This window comes from Mandrillus leucophaeus, unplaced genomic scaffold (assembly GCF_000951045.1).
Source record: "Mandrillus leucophaeus isolate KB7577 unplaced genomic scaffold, Mleu.le_1.0 Scaffold21, whole genome shotgun sequence".
Classification (NCBI taxonomy): Eukaryota; Metazoa; Chordata; class Mammalia; order Primates; family Cercopithecidae; genus Mandrillus; species Mandrillus leucophaeus.
The window spans coordinates 5,261,916-5,285,600 of NW_012102143.1; the positions used below are offsets into that span (position 1 = coordinate 5,261,916).

The following is a 23,685-nucleotide window of genomic DNA, read 5'->3' on the forward strand; positions in this document are numbered from 1 at the left end:
CCTCCCGAGCAGTGGGAGTACAGGTGCGCACCACCACACTTGGGTGATTTTTTATACTTTTTGTAGAGATGGGGTCTTGCTGTGTTGCCCAGGCTGGTCTTAAACACCTAAACTCAGGCAACTCACTCACCTCTGCCTCCTAAAGTGCTGGGATCACAGGGGTGAACCACCATGTCTGGCTGAGAAAATACAACTTTTATGATGCTAGAAGAAAAACCCTAAAAATTACTTTTCAAAGTAATATAAAAGCAAATATAGAATGAGAATTACAGAATCATTTTAAAGAACAATGTTAAAAACAAATGATCATTAATTGCCTCAATAAAGGTGCTGAAAAGCATGACTTTTCTTTATATTATGTATTTGTGTCAAAACTGAACAGTAGGAATTCCCTTTATATTATCATTAAAATATCCAGTTCTTATATTGTCCAGGTAATGTTTTTCATTCCTAGTGTTTACATCTTAAGTGTGTAAGACATATAGCATAAATTCATATAGAGACTTTAATCTCTCCAATGGCTAATTTAGTTTTCATGGAGATGTTAAAATGGATCTCTGCAATAAATGACCCAAATTTTTTTTTGCCTCTGATTGAAGTCTTGTATTAATAATGTCACAATTATCTACTGTATAATGTATCATCTGGTGTTGCTTTTCTCCAAATTATGTTGTTCCTGTCGTTATTTGTAGATTTCCTTCATAGACGTATACAGACAAACTATATTTTACCTGAGTCTTTTCTCCTTTCATCCCTACAAATGAATGAATGAGCAAGTGATTCTAATTTGTGTCTTGTCAACAGCCCTATACGATGTGTCCAAGAAACTTCCTAATACTTCCACAATCCATGAGTGCAACAAAACACTCAGCTGTCACTGGATTTTCCTAATAGCCCCTTGGCATGGTTCCTGTCTTACACATTCCTGTGCTGCGTTTCTTTAGTCATGTCCACATCTATTTTCATTTCATTTTATTTTTATTTATATATTTTTTTTGTGAGACAGAGTCTCACTCTGTTGCCCAGGCTGGAGTGCAGTGGCACGATCTTGGCTCACTGCAACCTCTGCCTCCCGGGTTCAAGTGGTTCTCCTGCCTCAGCCTCCTGAGTAGCTGGGACTACAGGAGTGCACCACCACACCCAGCTAATTTTTGTATTTTTAGTAGAGACGGGGTTTCACCACGTTGGCCACACATCTATTATTTGAGGTAAGAATGAGGACATGACTATCCTACTGAACAGATGAGGAAACAGAGGTTCAGAACTCAGTGACTTTCCTGTCATTCCACGTTAATGAAGAATCCAGCAATAAGGCTTCCCGGCTCCTTTAGTGCTGTGTTTCTCCTATTACACCACGCTGTGCTGTTAATATGTGTGTATTCATGCATGTTTCTTGATACAGACTTTCTCTGACAAAAATACATTTGGGTCATTTGTGGCTCCTTTCTCTGGTTGCTTTTGAATTTAAAGGTTATAACATATTTAGGTCCTATGTTAATGAGCAGCTTTTCCTTTGGGCTAAAACATCTTTTCCTCTTTAGCAACTTTGGTCATGTGGAATTCAAATTTGTTAACTCACTGCATAAACAGCAACTCATTTAAAAATAAATTACAAATATTAAAGGGAGATAGAGAACACGATAGTATACTATATATTGAAATACATCAGCTGTAGAATAATGCATCTTAATGAAGGCTTCCCATGTGAATAAACCATTATATTTACAAGCTTTCCATAGTTAATGACCCAGAACTGGATAACGAAACCTACATTTATAGCAAGGTCCTCTGTCAGCAAAAATATACATATTAATAATTGATGTTGCTGTAAAAATAGGACATAATGTGATGCCTCCTGAGTTTGTGGGGAAATAGGACTACATGGTCCATTAACTTAAAATGCTTATCTAATGTTTGATGGGCTTTGTCTTTAAAAATCCTTCTTCAAATTAGTAAGAGAAAATGGACATTTGTCCAAATGAAAGTCTGTTCAATCTATCAGCTGCAAATACACTTGCAAATAAGTGACTGAATGCTGTTAACTTTCTGGGGCAGCTCGCTGTCTCGCTGGATTGTGCTCTTTGTGGCGCTTTGTTGTTACCGAAGGCAAAGAAGGAGCAGGGTAGACATCTATTCCCAGCAAATGACCATCCTGTGAAATTTCTTGCCATCGTCAATGCAGAGATGGATGAGCACTGCGGCGCCCCTGGACACCTCAGTGTTCATTAGGAAGCACTTAGAGGCACATGTTCGGTCAGATCATTGGGCTCGCCGCATGCCCTGGCTCTAATTTTGCACATGGAAGACCTCACGCTGAGGAATGCACCACTCCTTAGTTGGTTCATTTCAAGATCATGCGAAGAGGGAGGTGTTCTTTAGTTTATTAAAATCAGCCATTTTGTTTCATCATTTCATTTCAGAGTAATATATCTATATTTATGTATCTGTGTTTATACAATATACCTACTCATAAAGATGAGCCCAGCAGGAGAAGTGAAGAAAGATAGTACGGACAGCTAGAGCTGATGGTTTGCTTTTACCCTCTGCTCAGAGCAAAGTTATGGTAAATCTTTATCTGAGATGCAACAATTTTAGTGGGCACAAAACTATTAAAGAATAAAAAATGTTCTAGCCTGTTAAGCCTAATTTCTGAAAAAATTTTTAGTATGTAAAAAAAATAGCTTTATTAGGAACTGGGTTATAAGAGGTCTAGTTGTGCTTATAATTAATTAGTGGTAGGCTTTTCATCTGTTACTCTTGTGTGCTACTTTCTTTAAACATATATTAAAATAAACACTTTGATGGCATTTATGGTTTGCTAGGTACTATTTTATGCAGTTGAAAAGTATTAACTCCCTTATTTCTCAACACAGCCTTATGCTACTAGGTAGCATTATTATCTTCATCTTTATATGAGAAAATTGAGGCACAAAGAAGTCAAGGAACTTGTCCAGGGACACACAGCTAGGAAGTGGCTAGGGCTTTGGCCTGAGGCTTCTATTTCTGGAGTCTCTGTTCTTACTCTCCGTGCTTTGCTGTCTCTCTTTGCTGATAGGTTTCCTCCGACTTAAAAAAAAATGTATGGGTACTATAGACCATACTTTTACAAAAAATGTGCATTTGTAATTGCAATACCGCTGAACTGCCTTGCAAAGAGGCTGGGCTATTTACTCTCCCCTCACAAGAAGTGCATGACAATGTCTGTGCTTCTATACCTTGCCAACACTGTAACGTTAACTTTTTTGGTATTTGCTAACTTAAGTAGGTAAAAGATGGCAATTTAAGAAGCATTTTTGAATTATGAATGATGTGAGCATCTAAATGCATGTTAATAATGTATTTTAAAAATTAACAGCTAACACTTACGTAGTGCTTACTGCATGCTACTACTGCCAGACACTAGTTTAAACGCCTTACAGATAGCAATTTCTTTAATGTTTAACACAAATCTATGAGCTAGGAGTTATTACTGCCTCCATTTTACATGTATAGAAACTATGGCACAAAGGGGCCAAGGTGCCAGCCCAAGTTCACACAGCTAGAAAATAGTCGAACTGGAATCTGAACCCAGGTAGGTTGGCTCCGGGATTCTTGACCTTCACGGCTTTAAACTGCTGCATTACATCACTTTGCAATGAGCCCTCATATTAGATAAGTAAAGGCAGATGTCCTGCCCTAGAATGTAGACAAAGGAGTCCTGGGCTCAGGGGACAAACAGAGGGGTAAGGAAGAGAATTCTTTTCGTCATTTAGTCTCTGATGATCTGGAGACCTGAGACAAGAACAAAACTGCATCCCAATACGAAGAAAAAACTAAAAACAAAACCAGAGGCTCCCAAGTAACTAGATTGCAAAATCCCATGTAATAGAAAAGAAAACGGTGACTTTTCCTTTTTCTCCCCAAAGCCTCCTGAAGTGGCCTTTCGAAACCACAGATGCTTCCAGGCGTCCTTCTTGAAATTCTAATCTCCCCACTCAGGTGTCTGACGGCCCTGCAGACACAGTTGTACAGGACGCACTGCTTGTTGTGTTTGCAGACTTTTTGCTGGTGCCAAAACACAAGCTGTGTGCACAGGTAGCACCATTTTTGCCTCCACAATTCCCCCCTGCAGCTAGCTACAGTAGCCGCAGATGAGGTTTAAACCCTATGGGCTACTCCAAACCCTTTGCTTTACAGGATCATATTTTTAACAGACTACATTTTCAGTTCATAACTTCAGCAGTACATGATGACAAAGGCCAGGATGTTTTATAGTTTGAACTCAGTTGCACATGTATTTACACAACAATTTATTTATTTGGAATATTTTTTTTGTTGCATGAAATTATCTTGTGTTTTGTCGCATGAAAAGTTGTAGTTCTTGACAGTTTTCCACTCTATGAATCAGTCAGATATCGTGACAACATACTATAATTTTTCAAGATAATTAACATCAGCCAGCATTCCATGATGGCATATCTTACTCCAAGCTCCAGGCTAGACCATTTTCCTTCAGTCTGTCCTAAGGGCCTCCTAACAGCATCTCTGTGAAATAGGTAGCACTCTCCTGCCCTTAGAGAAGAAGAAACTGAGGCTCACTGGTAAGTATGTCACTCAAAATCCTTCCATTGGCACACTGCAGAGCTGGGCTTTGAGCCTGGCTCTGTCTGCCTGGGAAGCGCACACTCCCAACTGTCCTCCAACCCCATGCCTGGTTCTCCCTCAATGCAGGGGAGCAGGCCTTCAAAGCTGGTGCCTGGAAACTCACACTCGTTTCCAAGGTGCTGCTTCCTTCCCAGGACATGTAGGGAACAGCCCTTTTGCATTTAAAAAGTGTAACAAAACCAAAACAAAGCCAAACAAAAACCCACAAATTACAGCGAATCTATTTTTTGAGAATTTTTTTAAAAAATAAAAACAATCAAAGGTCATCTGCAGCAAATATGATGAATACTACACATGACCAAGCTAGACTACATAGTTTCATTTCATTTTGAAATGCAAGTGTGATCATCAAAGAGTCATTTAGATTCTTTGCTCACTTTGGCTTTGACAGCAATTCCCAAAGAGGAACCAACCCCATGTTCTGAGGGCAACAAAAGCAGTTACAATATGCACAGAGCTTTCCCAAACGGAGTCTCGGGAGAGGGCCATGCTCATTTGGGAGCCCAAGCTCGTACTTGAGGTTAGCTGTTAATAAGAAAGAAATTGAATGTATTGGCCAAAAATAATTTAGAATACAGCTTGCTTCATGTTAGAGTGGGAAAGTGAACAGGGTTTTATGCTGCTTTTAGGATTCAGTAGATGCGTTTAAAAGTGACAGGTCTTCCTCTTTAATAAGTGTTTCCCCAGTGTTCTTTATTATAATGCAAACATTGATAGCTTCAGGGTAACATAAAATATATGATGGTCATGACTGTAGGACAAATTATTTCAAAGGGATCCACAAAATGAAATGTATTACAATCATTAAGTTTCCTTCTACTTGATCCACTCCATTGGCTCTGCCAATTAAAATAACTGCACATAAATTTTAGAGTGCTATTTATTTTTCTTTGTATTTTAGAATATAAATATTTAAAATGGCAATATCCAAAAAAAGATAATTTATAGGACAATGGTAAAAGAAACATTTGGTCGGGAATTGAAGGCATGATGATGTCTCTTGCTCTAATTTTGGTTTCAGTTACTAAATAGTCACTCCTAGAAATATGCCAAACCTCTCCTAAAGATACAAATACGGTTTAGATCAGATAAGTCAATGGTTTCTACATTGGTATAGTGCAACAAAATGAAATAACAAAAAATAAATGTAATTCTATCTTTGTATGGTATCAGTGCAAGCTAGTAAGACTTTAGCATGAACAAACTGTTTGAACATTGCCTAAGTTTCTGGTGTGTGGCACAGCATAGGTGTTCAGTAAATGTAGACTGAATTAAATAAAATGGAAATCTAATTAAATAGAAGTTGTTGAATCCCAACTGATTCTAAAGTAATATTTCATGTTAAACTTAGATGGTGTTAGATTAAATCTTTTGACTTCTAATTTAATTTTTACAGTAGAAAACTGGACATAACAATTCTTTTTATAATTACATTCTACATCCATGTGACTCTTATGGGTGTTGAGCAGAGAAATACTAACATATCATCACGTACCCACCTACCCATATACACCAAACAATCTGGAGATCTTAGGGGAAAAATTTATGAAACTTTACTGTCATTTAATATTACTTTGTTTTGTAAAACGTAGTACTATTTCTTTATTTTAAAAAATGAATGCATAATAGATGTACATATTTTCAGTGTATATGTGATATCTGGATATATTCATGTAATGTGTAATGATCAAATCAGGGTAATTGGACTATCCATCATTTCAAATATTTATCTTCTCTTTATACTGAGAACATTCAAATCCTACTCTTTTAGCTATTTAGAAACATACAATTGATTATTGTTAACTATACTCACCTTATCTAGATCTTATTCCTTCTAAAGAACTGTATTTTTCTACCCATTAATCAATGTCTCTTCATCTCCCCTCACCCACCTACCCTTCCAGTCCTCTGGTAACCACCAATCTACTCTGTATCTTCAGATGATCTACTTTTTTAGCTCCCATGTATAAGTGAGAATATGTGATTTTTGTTTTTCTGTGCTGGCTTATTTCACTTAACATAATGACCTCCTGTTCCATTCATGTCTGCAAATGACAGGATTTCATTACTTTTTATGGCTGAATAATATTCCATTGTGTATATACATACCACATTTTCTGTATTCACTTATCTGCTAATAGGCACTTAGGTGGATTCCATATCTTGGCTATTGTGAATAGTGCTGCAACAGACATGCAAGTGAAGTTATCTCTTTGATGTATTGGTCTCCTTTCTTTGGGATATGCACTCAACAGTGGGATTGCTGGATCATATGGTATTAGGTTGGTGCAAAAAGTAATTGTGGTTTTTGCCATTACTGTTAATGGTTCTATCAGCCTAATAGTTGTATTTTTAGTCTTTTGAGGAACTTCCATACTGTTTTCCATAGTGGCTAATTTGCATTCCCACCAACAGTGCACAAGCATTCCTTTTTCTCCACATTCTTGCCGGAATCCATTATTTTTTGTCTTTTTGATAATAATGTATTTTGATTTGATTTTGCATATGGTGAGATATAGGGGTCTAGCTTTAATCTTCTGCATATGGTTATCCAGTTTTCCTAGCATCATTTATTGAAATGACTGTCCTTTCTCCAATGTAGGTTCTTGGAGCCTTTGTCGAAAATAAATGGGCTGTAAATGCATGGATTTATTTCAGGGTTTTCAATTTGTTCCATTGGTTTGTGTGTCTGTTTTCAAGCCAGTATCATGCTGCTTTGGTTACTACTGTTTTGTAGTATATTTTGAAGTCAGGTAGTGTATGTAATACCTCCAGCTTTGTTCTTTTTGCTGAGGATTGTTTGGGCTATTCAGCGTCTCTTGTGGTTCTATAGGAATTTTAGAATTTTTTTTTTATTTTTGTGAAGAATATCATTGTTATTTTGATAGAGATTGCACTAAATCTGTAAATTTATTGGGTAGTATTCATATTTTAACAGTATTAACTCTTCCAATCCATGAGCATGGAATATATCATTCCATTTTTTGTGTCCTCTTCAATTTTTTCATCAGCGCTTTATAGTTTTCCTTGTAGAAATCTTTCACTTCTTTGGTTCATATTTCTCTTCTAGGTGTTTTATATTTTTTGTAGGTACTGTAAATGGGATTACTTTTTTGAATCTTTTTAGATTTTTTCACTGTTGGCTATAGAAATGCTACTGATTTTTGCATGCTGGTTTGTTTCCTGTAACTTTACTGAATTCATTTATAAATTCTCAGTTTTTTGATGGAGTCTTTAGGTTTTCCTAGCTATAAGATCATATCATCTGCAAAAAGGGCTAATTTGACTTCTTCCTTTCCAATTTTGATGTCTTTGATTTTTCTCTTTTGACAAATTACTCTGGCTAGGACTTCCAGTACTATGTTGAATAAAAGTTGTAAGAGTGGGCATCCTTGTCCTGCTCCAGAGCTTAGAGGAAAGGCTTTCAAATTTTCCCTCGTTCAGTATGATGTTAGCTGTGGGTTTGTCATATATTGCCTTTACTGTTGGGAGGTATGTTCTTTCGGTGTCCAGTTTGTTTAGAATTGCTATCGTAAAGGGATGTTGAATTTTACGGAATGCTTTTTCAGCATCTATTGAAATGATCACATGGTTTTTGTTCTTGGTTTTGTTAATGTGATGTTTCATGTTTATTGATTTGTGTATGTTGAACCATTCTTGCATCTCTGGGATGAATCCTGCTAGGTCATGGTGAATGATCTTTCTTTTTTTTTTCCTGATTGTATTTATTTAAATGTAATTTCCAGGGTACATGTGCAGCATGGGCAGGTTTGTTACATAGGTAAATGTGTGCCATGGTGGTTTGCTGCACCTATCAACCCATCACCTAGGTATGAAGCCCCACATGCATTAGCTATTTTTCTTGATGCTCTCCCTCCACCTGCCCCCCACCTCCAACAGGCCCCACTGTGTGTTGTTTCCCTCCCTGTGTCCATGTGTTCTCGTTGTTGTGAATGATCTTTTTAAAGCATTGTTGAGTTTGGTTTGTTAGTGTTTTGTTGAGGATTTCTCCATCTATGTTCATTGGGGATGCTGGCCAGTAGTTTTCTTTTTTTGTTGTGTCTATGTCTGGCTTTGGTACCAGACCTTATAGAATGAGTTTGAAAGTACAGATGACTTTTGAACAACATGGGAGTTAGGAGTGCTGGTGCCACACACAGCAAAAAAATCTACACATAGCATTTGACTCCCCAAAACTTAACTACTAATAACTTGTTGACCAGATGCCTTACTGATAACATAAACAGTCCATTAACACATATTTTATATATTACATGTATTACATACTGTATTCTTGAAGTAAGCGAGAGAAAAGAAAATGTTATTAAAATCATAAGGAAGAGAAGATTATTTATTACTAAGTAGAAATCTATCATCATAAAAGTTTTCATCCTCATTGTCTTCAAACTGAGTAGGCTGAGGAGGAGGAGAAAGAGGAGAGGTTGGTCTTGCTGTCTTAAGGGTGGCAGAGGCAGAAGAAAAATCTGCTTATAAGTGGGCCCATGCAGTTCAAACCTGTGTGGTTCAAGTGTTACCTGGTCTTTTGTTCTCTGTAATTTTTTTTTAATAGTTTGAGTAGTATTGGTATTAGTTCTTTAAATGTTTGATAGAATTTAGTAGGGAATCCATCAGGTCCTGGGCTTTTCTTTGATGAGAGACTTTTTATTATTGATTCAATCTCATTAGTCATCACTGGTCTGTTCAGGTTTTCTGTTTCTTCATGGTTCAATTTTGGTAGGTTGTACACGTCCAGAAATTTATCTGTTTCTTATAGGCTTTCCAAATTGTTGATGTACAGTTTTTTTGTCATAGTTTCCAATGATCCTATATATTTCTGTGGTATCATTGTTAAGTCTCTTCTTAAATTTCTGATTTCTTTTATTTTGGTCTTCTCTCTTTTTTCCTCCTAGTCTAGCTAAAAGTCTGTCAATTTTGTTATCTTTTCAAAAACTCAACTTTTCATTTTGTTGATTTATGTGTATATGTGTTTTAGTATCAATTTCATTTATTTCTGCTCTGATCTTAATTTGTTTCCTTTCACTAATTTTGGGTTTGATTTCTCCTTGCTTTTCTAGTACCTTGAGGTGCACTATTAGGTTGTTTGAGCTCTTTCTGTTTTTCTGACGTAGGCCTTTATTTGCTATAAACATCTCTCTTAGTGCTGCTTTTGTTATATCCCATGGATTTTCATATGTTGGTTTCCATTTTCATTTGTTTCAGGAACTTTTAAAATTTTTTTCTTAATTTCTTCATTGACCTGTTGGTCATTCAGGAGCATGTTGTTTAATTTCTACGTTTGTGTAATTTCCAAGTTTTCTCTTGTTACTGATTTCTAGTTTTATTCCATCAACATCAGAAAAAATACTTGATAGGATTTCAAATTTTTAAAATTTGTTTTGTGGACTAACACATAGTCTATTCTGGAGACTATTCCATGTGCTGACGAGAAAAATGTGTATTCTGCAGCAGTTGGGTAAAATGTTCTGTAAATGTCAGTTAGGTCCATTTTGGTCTAGTGTGTAGCTTAATTCTCATGTTTCTTTGTTGATTTTCTTTCTGGATGATCTGTCCACGACTGAGAATGGGGTGTTGAAGCCACCTATTATTATTGTATTGTAGTATATCTCTCCCTTTAGGTTGATTTAATGTCTGCTTTATATTTGGGTGCTCCAGTGTTGGTTTAATATATAATTATTCTCTTGCTGAATTGACTCCTTTATCATTATATAGTAGCCTTTTGGGGTTCTTTTTTACAATCCTTGGTTTGTAGTCTTTTTTTTTTTTGAGATGGAGTCTTGCTCCATCACCCAGGCTGGAGTGCAGTGGTGCAATCTCGGCTTACTACAGCCACCACCTCCCAGGTTCAAGCGATTGTCCTGCCTCAGCCTCTTGAGTGGCTGGGACTACAGGTGCCTGCCACAACATCTGGCTAATTTTTGTATTTTTAGTAGAGGCAGGGCTTCACCATGTTGGCGAGGCTGGTCTTGAACTCCTGACCTCAAATGATCCACGTACCTCAGCCTCCCAAAGTGCTGGGATTACAGGTGTGAGTCACTGCGCCTGGCCAGTTTGTAGTCTATTTTATTTAACAGAAGTATACATATTCCTGTCCTTTTTTTCCACTTGCATGGAATATCTTATTCCATTCCTTTCTTTAAGTCTATGTGTGTCTTTATAGGTGAAAGTGGCTTCCTGTACACAGCATATGGTTGGATCTTTTAATTTTTAAAATCCATTGAGCCACTCTATATCACTTAACTGGAGAATTTAGACCATTTACATTAAATGTTATTTTTGATAGGTAAGAATGTACTACTGCCATTTACATTTTTTTTCTGGTTGTTTGTAATTCCGCTCTTCCTTTCTTATACCCTTCCTTTGTGTTTAGGTGATTTTCTCTAGCAATATGTTTTAATTAATTGCTTTTTATTTTTAGTGTATCTATCATAGGTTTTTGCTTTCTGGTTATCATTAGGCTTACAACAAATCATATAAGTTATTTTAAACACATGAGGACTTACCTTTGATCACAAAGAAAGGCATAGAAATAAAGGGAAAAACTAAAACAACTACACTTTATCTCCCCATATTTTGACTTTTTGCTGTCTCAATTTACATATTTTTATATTACTTCTCTCTTAACAAGCTGCTGTAGTTATTGTTAATTTTGATAGTCTTTTAGTCTTACTAGAGATATGAGTGGATTACACACCACAATTACAGTATTAGAGTAATTTGGCCTTGTCTGTATGCTTACTTTTATCAGTGGCTTTTAGATCTTTAAATGTTTTCTTTCTGCATGTTAGTGTCTTTTTCTTTCAGACTGAAGAACTCCCTTTAGCATTTCTTGTTAGATGAGTCTGGCAGTGATGAATTCCCTCAAATTCTGTTTGTCTGGGAAACACTTTATCTCTTCTTCATGTTTGAAGTTCAGCTTTGTTGAGTGCAGTATTCTTGGTTGACAGGTTTTTTTTTTTCTTTCAGAACTTTCAATATGTTGTTCTACTACCTCCTGGCTTGTATGGTTTCTGTTGAGAAGTCTGTTACCAAACTGGAGCTCCGTTATACGTTATTTGCTTCTTTTATCTTGTTGCTTTTAGACTCCCATTGCTGTCATTGACTTTTGAGAGCTTCATTATTATACACCTTGGGATAGTCTTATTTGGGTTTAATGTGTTTGGTGATCTCTAACCTTTCTATAATTGGATATTTTTATCTTTCTCTGGGTTTGAAATATTTTCTGTTATTATTTATTTGAATAAGCTTCTACGCTTTTTCAACTCTATCTTGAATACCAATGATTCTTAGATTTGCTCTTCTGAGGCAATTTTCTATATATTGTAGGTATGCTTCATTCCTTTTCATTCTTTTTCTCCTCTGGCTGTGTATTTTCAAATAGCTTGCCTTCAAGCTGATTCTTTCCTCTGCTTGATCCATTTTGCTGTTAAGAACCTCTAATGTATTTTTCTGTCTAGCAAATGTATTTACCAGTTCCAGGATTTGATTTTTAAAAATTATTTCAATACCTTTGTTAACTTTCTCCGACAAATTTAAAAATTGCTTTCCTGTGTTATTTTGGAGTTGGCTGAGTTTCCTTAAAATTGTTATTTGGAATTATTGATCTGATGGCACACATGTTGCCATCTCATTAGGGTCAGTCACTGGCTTCTTGCTTTGTCTCATTGAGGAGGTCACATTTCCTGTTGGCTGTTATTTCTTGTTGGTGTAGGTCTATGTCTTGTTATTGAAGAATTAGTTATTTTTTCCAGTCTTTTCTGTCTGGATTGTTTTAGTTTCCCTTTCATATGTTTGCTTAGGGGTTCTTTACAATTTACCTGTTGAATTTCCTTTATTGCTAGGTCACTGCCTCCTTTTCAGTACTGTATGGAACCTTAAGCCCAGGTTTGCATTAGCTCTAGCAAATGTTTGGAGTGCTGCCTGTCCCAATGGGGAAGGTCCCAAAGGGGATATCCCTGCTATACAGGAAGGCTGGCTAGTGGTTTGTGCCTGGGGGACCTGTCGAGCCTGCCTTCTACAGTGTGGTGCTGCTGAACAGCCATTCTGACTTTGCACCTCTTTTGGTCAAGATACAGTGAAGAGTTTTGTGGGCTGGGGTTGCTAGTCCTGCCTTTCCCTTTGTCTCGGGCTGCCCTAAAAGGTTTTTATCCCTACAGATACTCAGGATGCTTCCTGTAGGTTGAGGCAGGGATAGTTCTCCTGCAAGGGAACCCAAGATGGGGAAGCTCGTTGTTTACTCTCACTTTCTCCAGGGTGGAAACCATGAGTCTGGGGGAGATTTTCCATACATGAGGTGCCTGGCAGATTGTGGGGAGGAGCACTGTGGATATAGAAGTCTAATTTTCTTACTATCGGCTCAGAGTTTTTTTTTACTTCTCTGTGGCCCTGGAGGTCATATCATCCTTAAATTTAAGTTATGGGACATTGATGGTGATAATCTTGGTGCTGGATATTCGTTTTTGATTTTCTGTTGGGGGGAGTGAAGTCAGGCTGCTTCTATTCTGACATTTTGGTGAGCTGCTTTTACTTTTAAATATGTTTTTTTTCTAATTAACAAAGTAAAATTTGACTATTTTAGAAAATGTGATGATTACAGACAAAAAAGAAATCTCCCAAAGCTTACACATTAAAGCATCAGCTTTATTCAGACTTGGCATATTTTCTTTCTTTCTTTTGTATGTGCGTGGATGTCTGTATATACTTAGTTGAAGTCTTTACCCTTCAGTTGAAATCTATATACTTTAGAATTATACACATAACATGTATAATTCTAAATCCTGAATTTTTACCTTGAGCATTTTCACGTAGTCAAAATTAGTCAGAAACACACTTTTTAATGCTGGCATATCACTACATTATACAGGGACATCATACATTATTTAACATTGTAAATTATTTAACTAGACACATACTGTAAGAATACTAAAATAAGTTATTTCCAATTTTTTCACTATTAAAAAGAACACTGTCAGGAACTGCTATGCACACACATCTCTATTTTTGGTGATTATCTGAAGACAGAGATGTAACTTAAGGATGAAGAATATAAATATCTTAACCATCCTGTGGCAACTTGCCAACTGGCTTTCAGAAAGGCTGAGTCTATTTAACTCCCTGTGTTAAGAATGAGCATCTCATCACCGCCTTGCCAATAATTATAATTTTAAAAACTGTTAATATTCTCCTAATAAGACAGACACCACTTACCCCATTTCACTAATTCTAAGATGCACATTTTTCATAGTTTAGCATATCTGAAATTAGGGATGGATGTATATTACAATCAAGGTTGTGTTTTGGCTTATTTGGCAGCATTTTTTTCTTAATGGTAACTAAAAATAATGATGCATCTTACAATTGATGATATCTTAGATTCAACGAAATTACAGTAGAATCTCATGTAATTTTTATTTTGTATTTTTGACCACTAGGTAAGAGCCATGATTTATACAGAACCATTTCAGTATACATTTCAACGTGCCAGTGAATTTTTTAAAACAAATTTAATTGTGGTAAAAGAACATAATATAAAATATACCAGTCTAACTATTTTTCAGTGTGCCTTTAAGTAGTGTTAACTATATTCACATTATTGTGCAACAGATGTCTAGAACTTTTTCATCTTGAAAATGGAAACTCTGTATCCGTTAAGCAACAACTCCCCTTTTCTCCTTCCCCAGCCCCTGGCAACCACCACCTATTTTCTGCCTTCATGGGTTTGACTACTTTAGATAGTGCATATAGGTGAAATCATACAGTATTTGTCTTTTTGTGACTAGCTTATTTCACTTAGCATAATGTCATCCATGTTGCAGCACGTGTCAGAATTTCCTTCTCTTTTATAGCTGAATAATATTCCACCCAGTGAATTTCTAAATCATAAAAATTTTTAACAACTTGCAGAAATTGCTGACCCATTGGATTCTGACAGCACACCTAAACAACTAAAAAGTAAAGGACAGGGCTGGGTCCCAAGGGGTTCCAATTTCCAAAAACAAATGTTGGCTTATTTTTGAAACACAAAGATCAAACAGAAATCAAGAATGTAGGTGATAAAATCAAGATATTTTTGAAATCATATCTGCTCTTTTGGTGTTATTTCCTGTTTTTTTAGGGCATAAGCTTGGATGTCACAATTTGAGAGTTTACAAACACAGATATGGTAAGACCATGCCCCTTCACCAGGAAACTAGGCAGTTCCAAGTTTCTGGAACATGGACTTGAATTCTTTCCTCAAGCAAAATAATTATGTGCGAACAACAAAGGCCATGTGGAGAGGCCACGATTGCAGGTGGAGCAATGCATGACGAGGGGCCAGAGTAAAATGTAAACTATTCTAAAACTAAACGAACTTGCCCTGTCATTTAGAACGTGCCATTATAAAACTGATGAAAATTACATGGCAATATCCTGAAAATTCAACTAAATTATATTTTAGTTATACTTAATACCACTGGCAAAATCTTTTAATTTATTTTAAATCCTAAAATCCCCCCAAAAGAAAATTGAATATTTATACAAGAAGACTTAATTAAAATATGGCTTAAATGGTTAGGTTTATGGTTGATCACAGAACAAAAGGATTTAAAGTATCAACCACATAGTGGTGACCACTTTATTTATTTTCCCTGAAAGTGAGAAGAGGAAGGCAGTATTAGAAATTAACACTGAAACCTAAAAACAAAGAAGATTAGAAAGAAAACCATATCCTCACATTGGTTAAAATGTTGTATTTGTTTTACTTCTTATGTTATTCTCTGACATTTCTACTGTGTCTACTGTTATAGACAGAAAAGAAAAGAATCCCGATTTTTGTCTTACCTGAAGTACATATTTGTTAAGTACATAGAATTGGAAAAACGTATTTCAAATGGAGTATTATTTGATTAAGGTACAATTTTAAAAGCTACAAATTACTTAAGTCATGATTCATGTCTTTTCCCCCTCTGACATAATTTTGAACATGCATTTTATCTGTAATTTTTTAGACATAAAACACATGTTTATTGCAGAAAGATGTAAGACTAAGCAAAAACTAAAAAATAGAATCATGGTGTTCATATTTTACATTTCTCAAATATGTAGAAACTCTAAAACATCACTTCTAAAGATACATAATGGGATATTTTAAGTATTTCTGGGCACCAATTTCTTACAATTCTAAAAATATACTAATATGAATATCTATATATTGTATACTTTGCTCATATTCTTGGCTTTTTTTTTTTTTTTTTTTTGGAGCAAAGAAATTCCAAGGGTTGGCACTACTGGAAAAGAAGGTGTGTTTGTAATGAGACAAACTGAACTTAGAAAGGTAGGCAAGTAAACCCTCAGTGGCAGTCCCTGGGATTGTACTTGCCACTCGGTCCTTACCCAAACTGAGTGTCATCCTTACTGGGTCTCTTTTCTTTTGTTAGCATGGATTTTTAAAAGCGATTTAAGTTTCCTTATGGGCACTGTGCTGCACGGGGAGACACCCCCTTCTCAGCCCTCATTCCTTGGTGCCTGCTTCCCGGCCGCCCGACCTGCGTCATGATCTGAGGGTTCTTCCTGCCTTCTTTAGCGCCCTCCCTTTATTCCTTACAGACATTCTCCTACTAAATCTCTTGTGTGCCTAATTCCACCATGGTCACTGCTCTCACAGGACCCAAACTAACAGAGGCACTTTGAAGATCTTTTCAGCATTTGCTGCATGGTTGTTTTATTTAGGTTTTTTCTCCTTTGGTCAGTTTTGCTATTCATACTTCCCTAGACAGTTTTCTCTGTTCAATATTTTCTATTTTATGACCATAATTGTTCATGACATCACCTAATAGTTTTTAACTTGCTAGTGCCTGTGGTCATTGTATACTGTGTATATGACCACATATATGTCATATATATGTATGTGTATATCTATGTCATGTGTTTGTAAATATACATATACACATATATACATATTTGTCATACATTTGTATTTTCTTTTCTTCTTTTCTTGATTAGTCTCACCAGGGCTCTGTATGTTATTAGCATTTTCAAAGACCGAGTCATTGTTTATCAATGTTCCTGTTTCAACATTTTTACCTGGGAACTGGATAGGGGTATCAAGCCAAGTAGCTCACCAGAACACACCTTAGGTCAATGCTGGAACAAGTCCCAAACATGCTTTCTTTTCTTTTTAAAATTACAATGTCCTTTAATGAAAACTGAGCAGGTCAACAAAGCCCCACTAGGACTGACTGGTCCCCTTCTCTGGTCATAATGAGCTTTGCAAAGAACTGGCTTCAGGTGGTTTGACAGCTGCCTCCAAGTGCTAAAGGGATTGTCATGTGAAAGGGAAAGAGGACACATTCCAAGCTACTGCAGGGGACAGAGCCCAGCCTGGCAGTGGGATCTGCAGGGAGGCCAACTGCAGTTTAATGAAAGAGAATGGGCTCCTGTGGGAGGCAGAGGTTCTGTTTTCAGGAGGGGCTCGGGCAGAGGACAAGTCAGCCTTCCTCAGATGCCATGCACTCGATGAGGCAAAGCATGCAGAAAAATCTTTAGCAGCAGACAGACTCTAAGACGGTCCCAGTGACCCCGCCTCCTGGTCCTCTTCCCTCATGTAATCCCCTCCCCTTGAGTGTGGGTGGCCCCTATACCTTGCTTCTAACCAATATGATAGGGTGAAGGTAATGGGATGCCACTTCTGTGATCATTTGCATAAGATTCTGAGCAGCCCCTCTCTCCCTGCTGGCTTAGACGAAGGCAGCTTCCATATGGAGAAGCCCACATGGCATGGAGCTGGGGGCTGCCTCCAGCTAACAGCTGGCATGAACTGTGGCCCAGGATCTGATGCCCTACAGGGAAGAGAATCTTGCCAGCAACCACACAAGCTTGGAAGCAGGCCCTTCCACAGTTGATCCTCACATGAGACCTCAGCCCTGGCTGACACCTTGACTGCAGCCTTGTGAGATCCTGAGCGGAGGACCTAGTTAAGGGGTACCCAGATTTCTGGTCCTCAGAAACTGTGAGACAACAAATTGGTGTTTTAAGCTACTAAGTTTGTCGTAACATTGTTATGTGACAATAGATAACTAATCCATCTTTCCAACTCTATGATTCAGTAATCACCAGCACCAAAAAAAAAAAAAAAAAAAAAAGGCCTGCTGTATCAATGCAAACCTACTGTCATGACTGTCCATACTAATATAGTGGTGTGCACTGCTGACATCAGACAGCAATAGCAGATTATGACAGTTCCTAGCCTGTTTCCACATCTATAGCATTCCGCATCTTGCAAAGAAATATGTAAATGGATATAACTCTGATCTCTTCAGATCTCCCTGAGCAGGTTTCTGTACCATATGGGTGACTCCATTCCATTAAATCATATATTTTTCTTTCCTTTCTTCCCTCAAAAACTCTCTAAAGAAGACATAGTCTCACATATTCTACTGTCTTTAAGAAAACCAGATGCTATCTCTTAAAAAAAACTTACCATACCCAGGAAGATCATCTCCTCTTCTCTCAGTTTTTCAGTTTTCTTACATTGATGGAAACGTCGCCAAACCTAAAAACAAATAAATGGTTACTTGTTTAATACACACAAATATAAAGAAAACATGGTTTGCAGTTTCTCCTATATAAACTGCACATCTCAAAATGCCAACTAATCCTAAGCTCTAGGTTGTCCATGCGTGTGTTGACAGAATATTTTTTCTTCTGTGATCACAGGCAAAAAAATTATTAAAAAGAATGAACCATAGAACTGACCTATAATTGTTATTAGTGAGATTCCTTTACCTTGGTTTCTTCAAGAGGAACTTCTAGGTAGGAGGAACGTGAGGCTAGATCTAAGGATGGCACTTCATGGTTTTAAAGGAAAAACTTCCAAAGTAACGTGGGGAAATATAGTAACCTCCAAGAACTGTACAACTCAAGCTTTTAACTCGGATGCTAAAACTTTAAATATTCCCACAGAAACCCGAAAGAAATTAGTCTTTTATCCATCCTTCCCTACCACCTTCTCCTATTCCTATTCAGGGAAAATTAGGGACAAAGAGTCCTCATCTTCTGGCCTAATTTTATGTCCTTATACTTATTTTCTCTGAAACCTAATGCTAGTTTGTATCACATTGCCATCTGCTGCATTTCCCTGTAAGCAACCCTAGCCTCTATTTGAAAAAAAAAAAAAAATGGGGCACAAATCCATGGTGCTTATCTGATAAGGAAAGGAAACCTTACGGATTCCTTCCAGAAGGGACACTGATGTACTGGTTATTAGTGATGGCTGCTGCATGTTTCTGGAAGCTATTAAGGCCTGCTCCCCCTTCTGTAATTATATATCTGTGTGTGAATGTATTCCAAAAATCCATTAAGGATTTATATCCTCACTGCATTTCAGCAACATTCATTTCAACAATTACCAATGGTCTTTAACAATATTTGAACAAAATGCCCTGAGTTTAATACCTATTTAGAGTAAAAATTTGAAAATATGACCAAGCTTAGGTAATGGTTTCCCCAGGGTAAGTTAATAAATCTTTCTGGAATGTAATCCAGTTCTATAAGGGTAGGATTCGGGGTTTGAGTGAGTTTTGAAGCTCAGCCCCGAAGTTGGGATGCATCTTTAGTGTATAAGACACCCTGTACCCCCAACTCCAGGAGCTCTAGGTTTGCACCTTCTGAATGCAGAGTGCAGCAGCCCAGGCATCTGTCACTTTCTTGCCAAGCGTCTTGGATTGCTTTGCTCTGTATTCTTGTAGATAGATTTGCTTCATGAATAACGCCCTTAGGCGACCTTGCCGTGCCCTCTCAGCAATCTGGATTAATTTAACAGCCTGGTCGAAAGGCATACTCTTTACAGGGAATTTCTGCAAACAACAGTTAAGAGAAACCAATGTTTGAACATGTTAACCACATCAATTGATCCCGGACACATCACACGCTTACTTCAAACACAATCCTGCTAAGAGTCCCCACGGTTCATGACAAGTGTGAGAACCACTGAACACTGTTCATTTTTCCAATGAATGATGTATATTTCGATAACATGCCATACTCATGCAGTGATCCCAAATTTAAGGACCTCATGACTTTCCTTTATCCTTCTGCACAAAATACTAATTAGCTCCATGATATTTTAGGTTGGCAGCAAATTCTACTAAAAATGCCAATAAAATTGATGCAGTAAAACTTGAAATTGCTATCAATATTTCATTAACTTAAGAGGAGAAACATAGAAATGGAAAACATACCTCTAATATAAGCTTTTAAAATTTAAAATATACATGAAGTAAAATGCTGATCTTAAAATCAATTACAGAATGACCCAGTGAATACGACTGATAACAAAATCATTTTTGGGGCATTGAATTTTAGATATGAAAAGTCTTCCAGTGTCTATAAACTTGCACCTTAAAACATTTAAACATGATGAGTACTAGCAAAACAGAAAAATCAGGGCTGGTAAGTAAAATGTTTTGGGACATCTCATATGGTGTACGTGGAGACAAAGTTAAGCGAGGGGCTGTGCCATTTTTTGAGGAAAGAGGGACAAGAACAAAGGGCTCTGGGTGCATGCTGGGGCCTGTGTGGGATCCGGGTGCAGGTGAGGCCTGGGTGGGCTCCGGGTGCAGGTGAGGCCTCGGTGGGCTCCGGGTGCAGGTGAGGCCTGTGTGGGCTCTGGGTGCAGGTGAGGCCTGTGTGAGCTCCGAGTGCATGTTGGGGCCTGTGTGGGCTCTGGGTGCATGCCGGGGCTTCTGTGAGCTCTGGGTGCAGCTGAGGCCTGTGTGAACTCTGAGCAGGCTCATCAGGAGGCCCCAGTGCTGTTTCAGAGGCCCCACAGCAAGGGAAGAGGGGCTCATGTGGCCTGGCTCGGGGGATGTCCATGCATGGATGGAAGCAGAAGGGACAGATCACTGGAGTGAGAAAAGCACCAAAGAGGCCAGGCACAGTGGCTCACACCTGTAATCCCAGCACTTTGGGATGCCGAGGTGGGAGGATTACTTGAGTCCAGGAATTTAAGACCAGGCTAGGCAAAGGGGTGAGACCCCATCTCCACAAAAGAATTTTTTTTAATTAGTGGAGTGTGGTGGGACACTCCTGCAGTCCCAGCTACTTGGGAAGCTGGGGCGAGAGGATCACTTGACCCCAGAAACTGGAGGCTGCAATGAGCTATGATCATGGCACTGCACTGTGTCTTGGGCAAGAGAGTAAGATTCTGTCTCTAAAAAGAATTTAAAAATACATTTAAAAAGAAAAGCACCAAAGCATAGGTGAAGCCTGTTTCCAGGCCTCAGAGGGCAGCAATGGTTGCCACAGCAGGACAAGGTGAAGGTGCTGAGGCCTCATGAGTGGGGTGCTGTCACCAGGGCCACTGCTGCCAGGATGATCCCTCCTCTGTGTAACAAGGCCAGGGTCGGGGGCACAGGAAGGAGTGAGAAGGAGAGGAAAGGTACACATATTTTGAGAACCTGTAGATGTCAGACGCTTTTTGTATGCATGCTCATCATATTCACAAGAGCCAACTCCAAGGCCGGTATTACTATGACCACTTAAGACTGAAGAAAACTGAAGATCAAAGAAGTAAGGCAACTTATGTAAGGTCCCGTGGGTAAGACAAGGAGCCAATTTGAACAGACTGACCCTCTTTCCACTAAGCCACTCACTACCCTTCAACATGGCACGAGGAATATGGTTGCTTATGAGGAAGCTCTTTCACATAACAATCCCTCTGAGTTTTGTTTTCAGTAAGACCTCACTGCTTCAAATTTGCAGTGAGCACACATTTTCAATAATGCACTTGTCAAGTCAGAGTAGAATGAGTTTCATTCTGGCATTAAATGAGATGATGAACTTAACATACGGTACCCAGCAAACATGAGTTAGTATTGTACTTCTTTCCTTGAGATTCCGGGCTGTCATTCTGAAAATAGTCGTGGCCATTATCAAATAATTCTAAGGGATTTTGAGTAGGGAACTCAACACGTCAAACATTTTTAAGCATTTAAGGAGGCCCACTGTGGATATTAATGTAGGAGATGGACAACAATTTTCAAGCATCAAAATTCTTCTTGGGTTATATATTGTGCGTGTGTGTATATATATATAATATTCTTCTTGGGGTATATATTGTATATAAGCAGCTTAAAGAAAGGGGTCTTGTGAGACATCAAAGGCCATGGGGAAGTAGCAGCAGGGAAGTCCTTGTGGTTTTCTGAGCCCCTGGCACATGTGAAATGAGACTGGGGTGGAGATGAACTGCTTAACCCAATGGAGGTGATAGGAGCTGGCCAAAGCTGGATGCTGAAGGAACAAAGAAGCCTGACTGCTGTGACCGAGAACAAATGAAGAGGAACAGTGAGCAGAAAATGGCAAAGAGGAATTTTTAGGATTTCACTGTAGTGAGAGCATTGTAATCTCCCTTCTCCATTTTCCAACACAAAATCTTGAGTAATTCTGCAGTGCTCATCACTGCTTGGTGCAAAGGGATTCCTTTGGGGGGAACTAAATGCAGTGTGAGTGCTTCGCCCTGACTCATGCATGGACAGAAAGCACAGACACAGGAGCCCAGTGGTGAAAGGATGGCTAGTTGACCCCCAAGTAAGTTGGCTTTGGAATGGACTTCAAGGAATGCATAATGTAAAAGAAGGGCCAGTAGCTGGGAGCAGGGGCACAGGAAGGAGAGGTCATCTTGAGTTCAATGGCTGCTATGGTTTAAATGTGTCCCACAAAGTTCGTGTGCTAGGAACTTAGTCCCCAGTGCAACGGTGTTGGGATGTGGGACTTTTAAGAGGTGATAAGGTCATGAGGTCTCTCTCCTCAAAATGAATTAATACTGTTATCCAGGGAATAGCTTCCTGCTAAAAGGATAAGCTCACCCCCTCGCTTCCTGCTCTCTTACTATGTGATTCCTTCTGCCATGTTATGACACTGCAAGAAGACCCTTACCAGATGCAACTCCTCAGTACTGGACTTCCAAGCCTCCAGAACCATAAGCAAAACAAACTTCTGTTGTCTTTAAATTACCCAGTCTGTGGTATTCTGTTACACCAACACAAAATGGACTAAGCCAGTATGTCAGGAAAGGTTTCTTGAAGGATGGTGTATCAAGCTAGGCTCTGCAGAATGGGGACCATTTTGATGAGCAGGTACGTAAGGGAGAAGAACAAGTCCTCTATCCAGCATGGAACATGCCTATGGAAAATGAGAGACAGCACTGGGCTGGCAAATACAGGGCATGCATTTCACCTGTCTTCTGAGGCAGGCACATAGGGCACTTTTTTCTCTTGCCATCCTCAGCATACACTTGGAATCTTCCTTAACACCATCACCCAGGCTGGCAATACCCAATGAGGGCTATTTGTAGAAAGACTGCAGGTGCTGGTTTACCCTGGGATCCTGGCCTGCAGCTGCTGCCTCAGCATAGTTAGTCACAGTGCCTCTTTCACCCTGGAGTGTCCCAGCTTGAATGGACAAGTGCTGCCCTACTGCTTAGGCCATGAAGGCCAGCCAGAGGGGCGAGGCAGTAAGTTAGTGAAATGTATAGGCAGACCTGCCAGAAGGTAGATAGGACAGTGCCCTGTGGAAAGGGTGGGAAGAAGACTCCCCACCAGTAGGCTGCATGGCGGATGATTACAAGAATCCAAGAGGCGGTCATGAGAGTCAGGACTAAGACATCTGTGGAAACAGGAAAAAGATGCAGCTGCAAAAATCCTGGGGACAAAAGAGGTATCGGGGCACAGAACTAAACGGATTTTGCTCCTTGCTTCCCAGGAGGGATCTTTATGGATTATTCTTCCCCCAGTGACAGTGCATTCAAGATGATCTAAGTGTTACTCAATGTGTTAGTCCGTTTTCACACTGCTAATAAAGACTTACCTGAGACTGGGCAATTTACAAAAGAAAGAGGTTTAATGGCCTCACAGTTCTATGTGGCTGGGAAGGCCTCACGATCATGGCAGAAGGTGAAAGGCACATGTCATACGGTGGCAGACAAGAGAGTTTGTGGGAGAAACTCCCCTTTATAAAACCATCAGCTCTTGTGAGATTTACTCACTA

General features: G+C 38.6%; 1 protein-coding gene across 3 annotated transcripts in view; it reads right to left on the minus strand.

Moving 5' to 3' along the window:
• IQCA1 (IQ motif containing with AAA domain 1) overlaps positions 1-23,685 on the minus strand; it is a 182,471-nt gene that overhangs the window by 133,350 nt on the left and 25,436 nt on the right. For all 3 annotated transcript variants that reach the window (XM_011980286.1, XM_011980285.1, XM_011980284.1), the window contains exons 4-5: positions 19,305-19,496; positions 18,122-18,193 (exon numbers count right to left, since the gene is read on the minus strand). In XM_011980286.1, the coding sequence (XP_011835676.1) occupies positions 18,122-18,193; positions 19,305-19,496 (264 nt within the window). The remainder of the gene's footprint in view (positions 1-18,121; positions 18,194-19,304; positions 19,497-23,685) is intronic.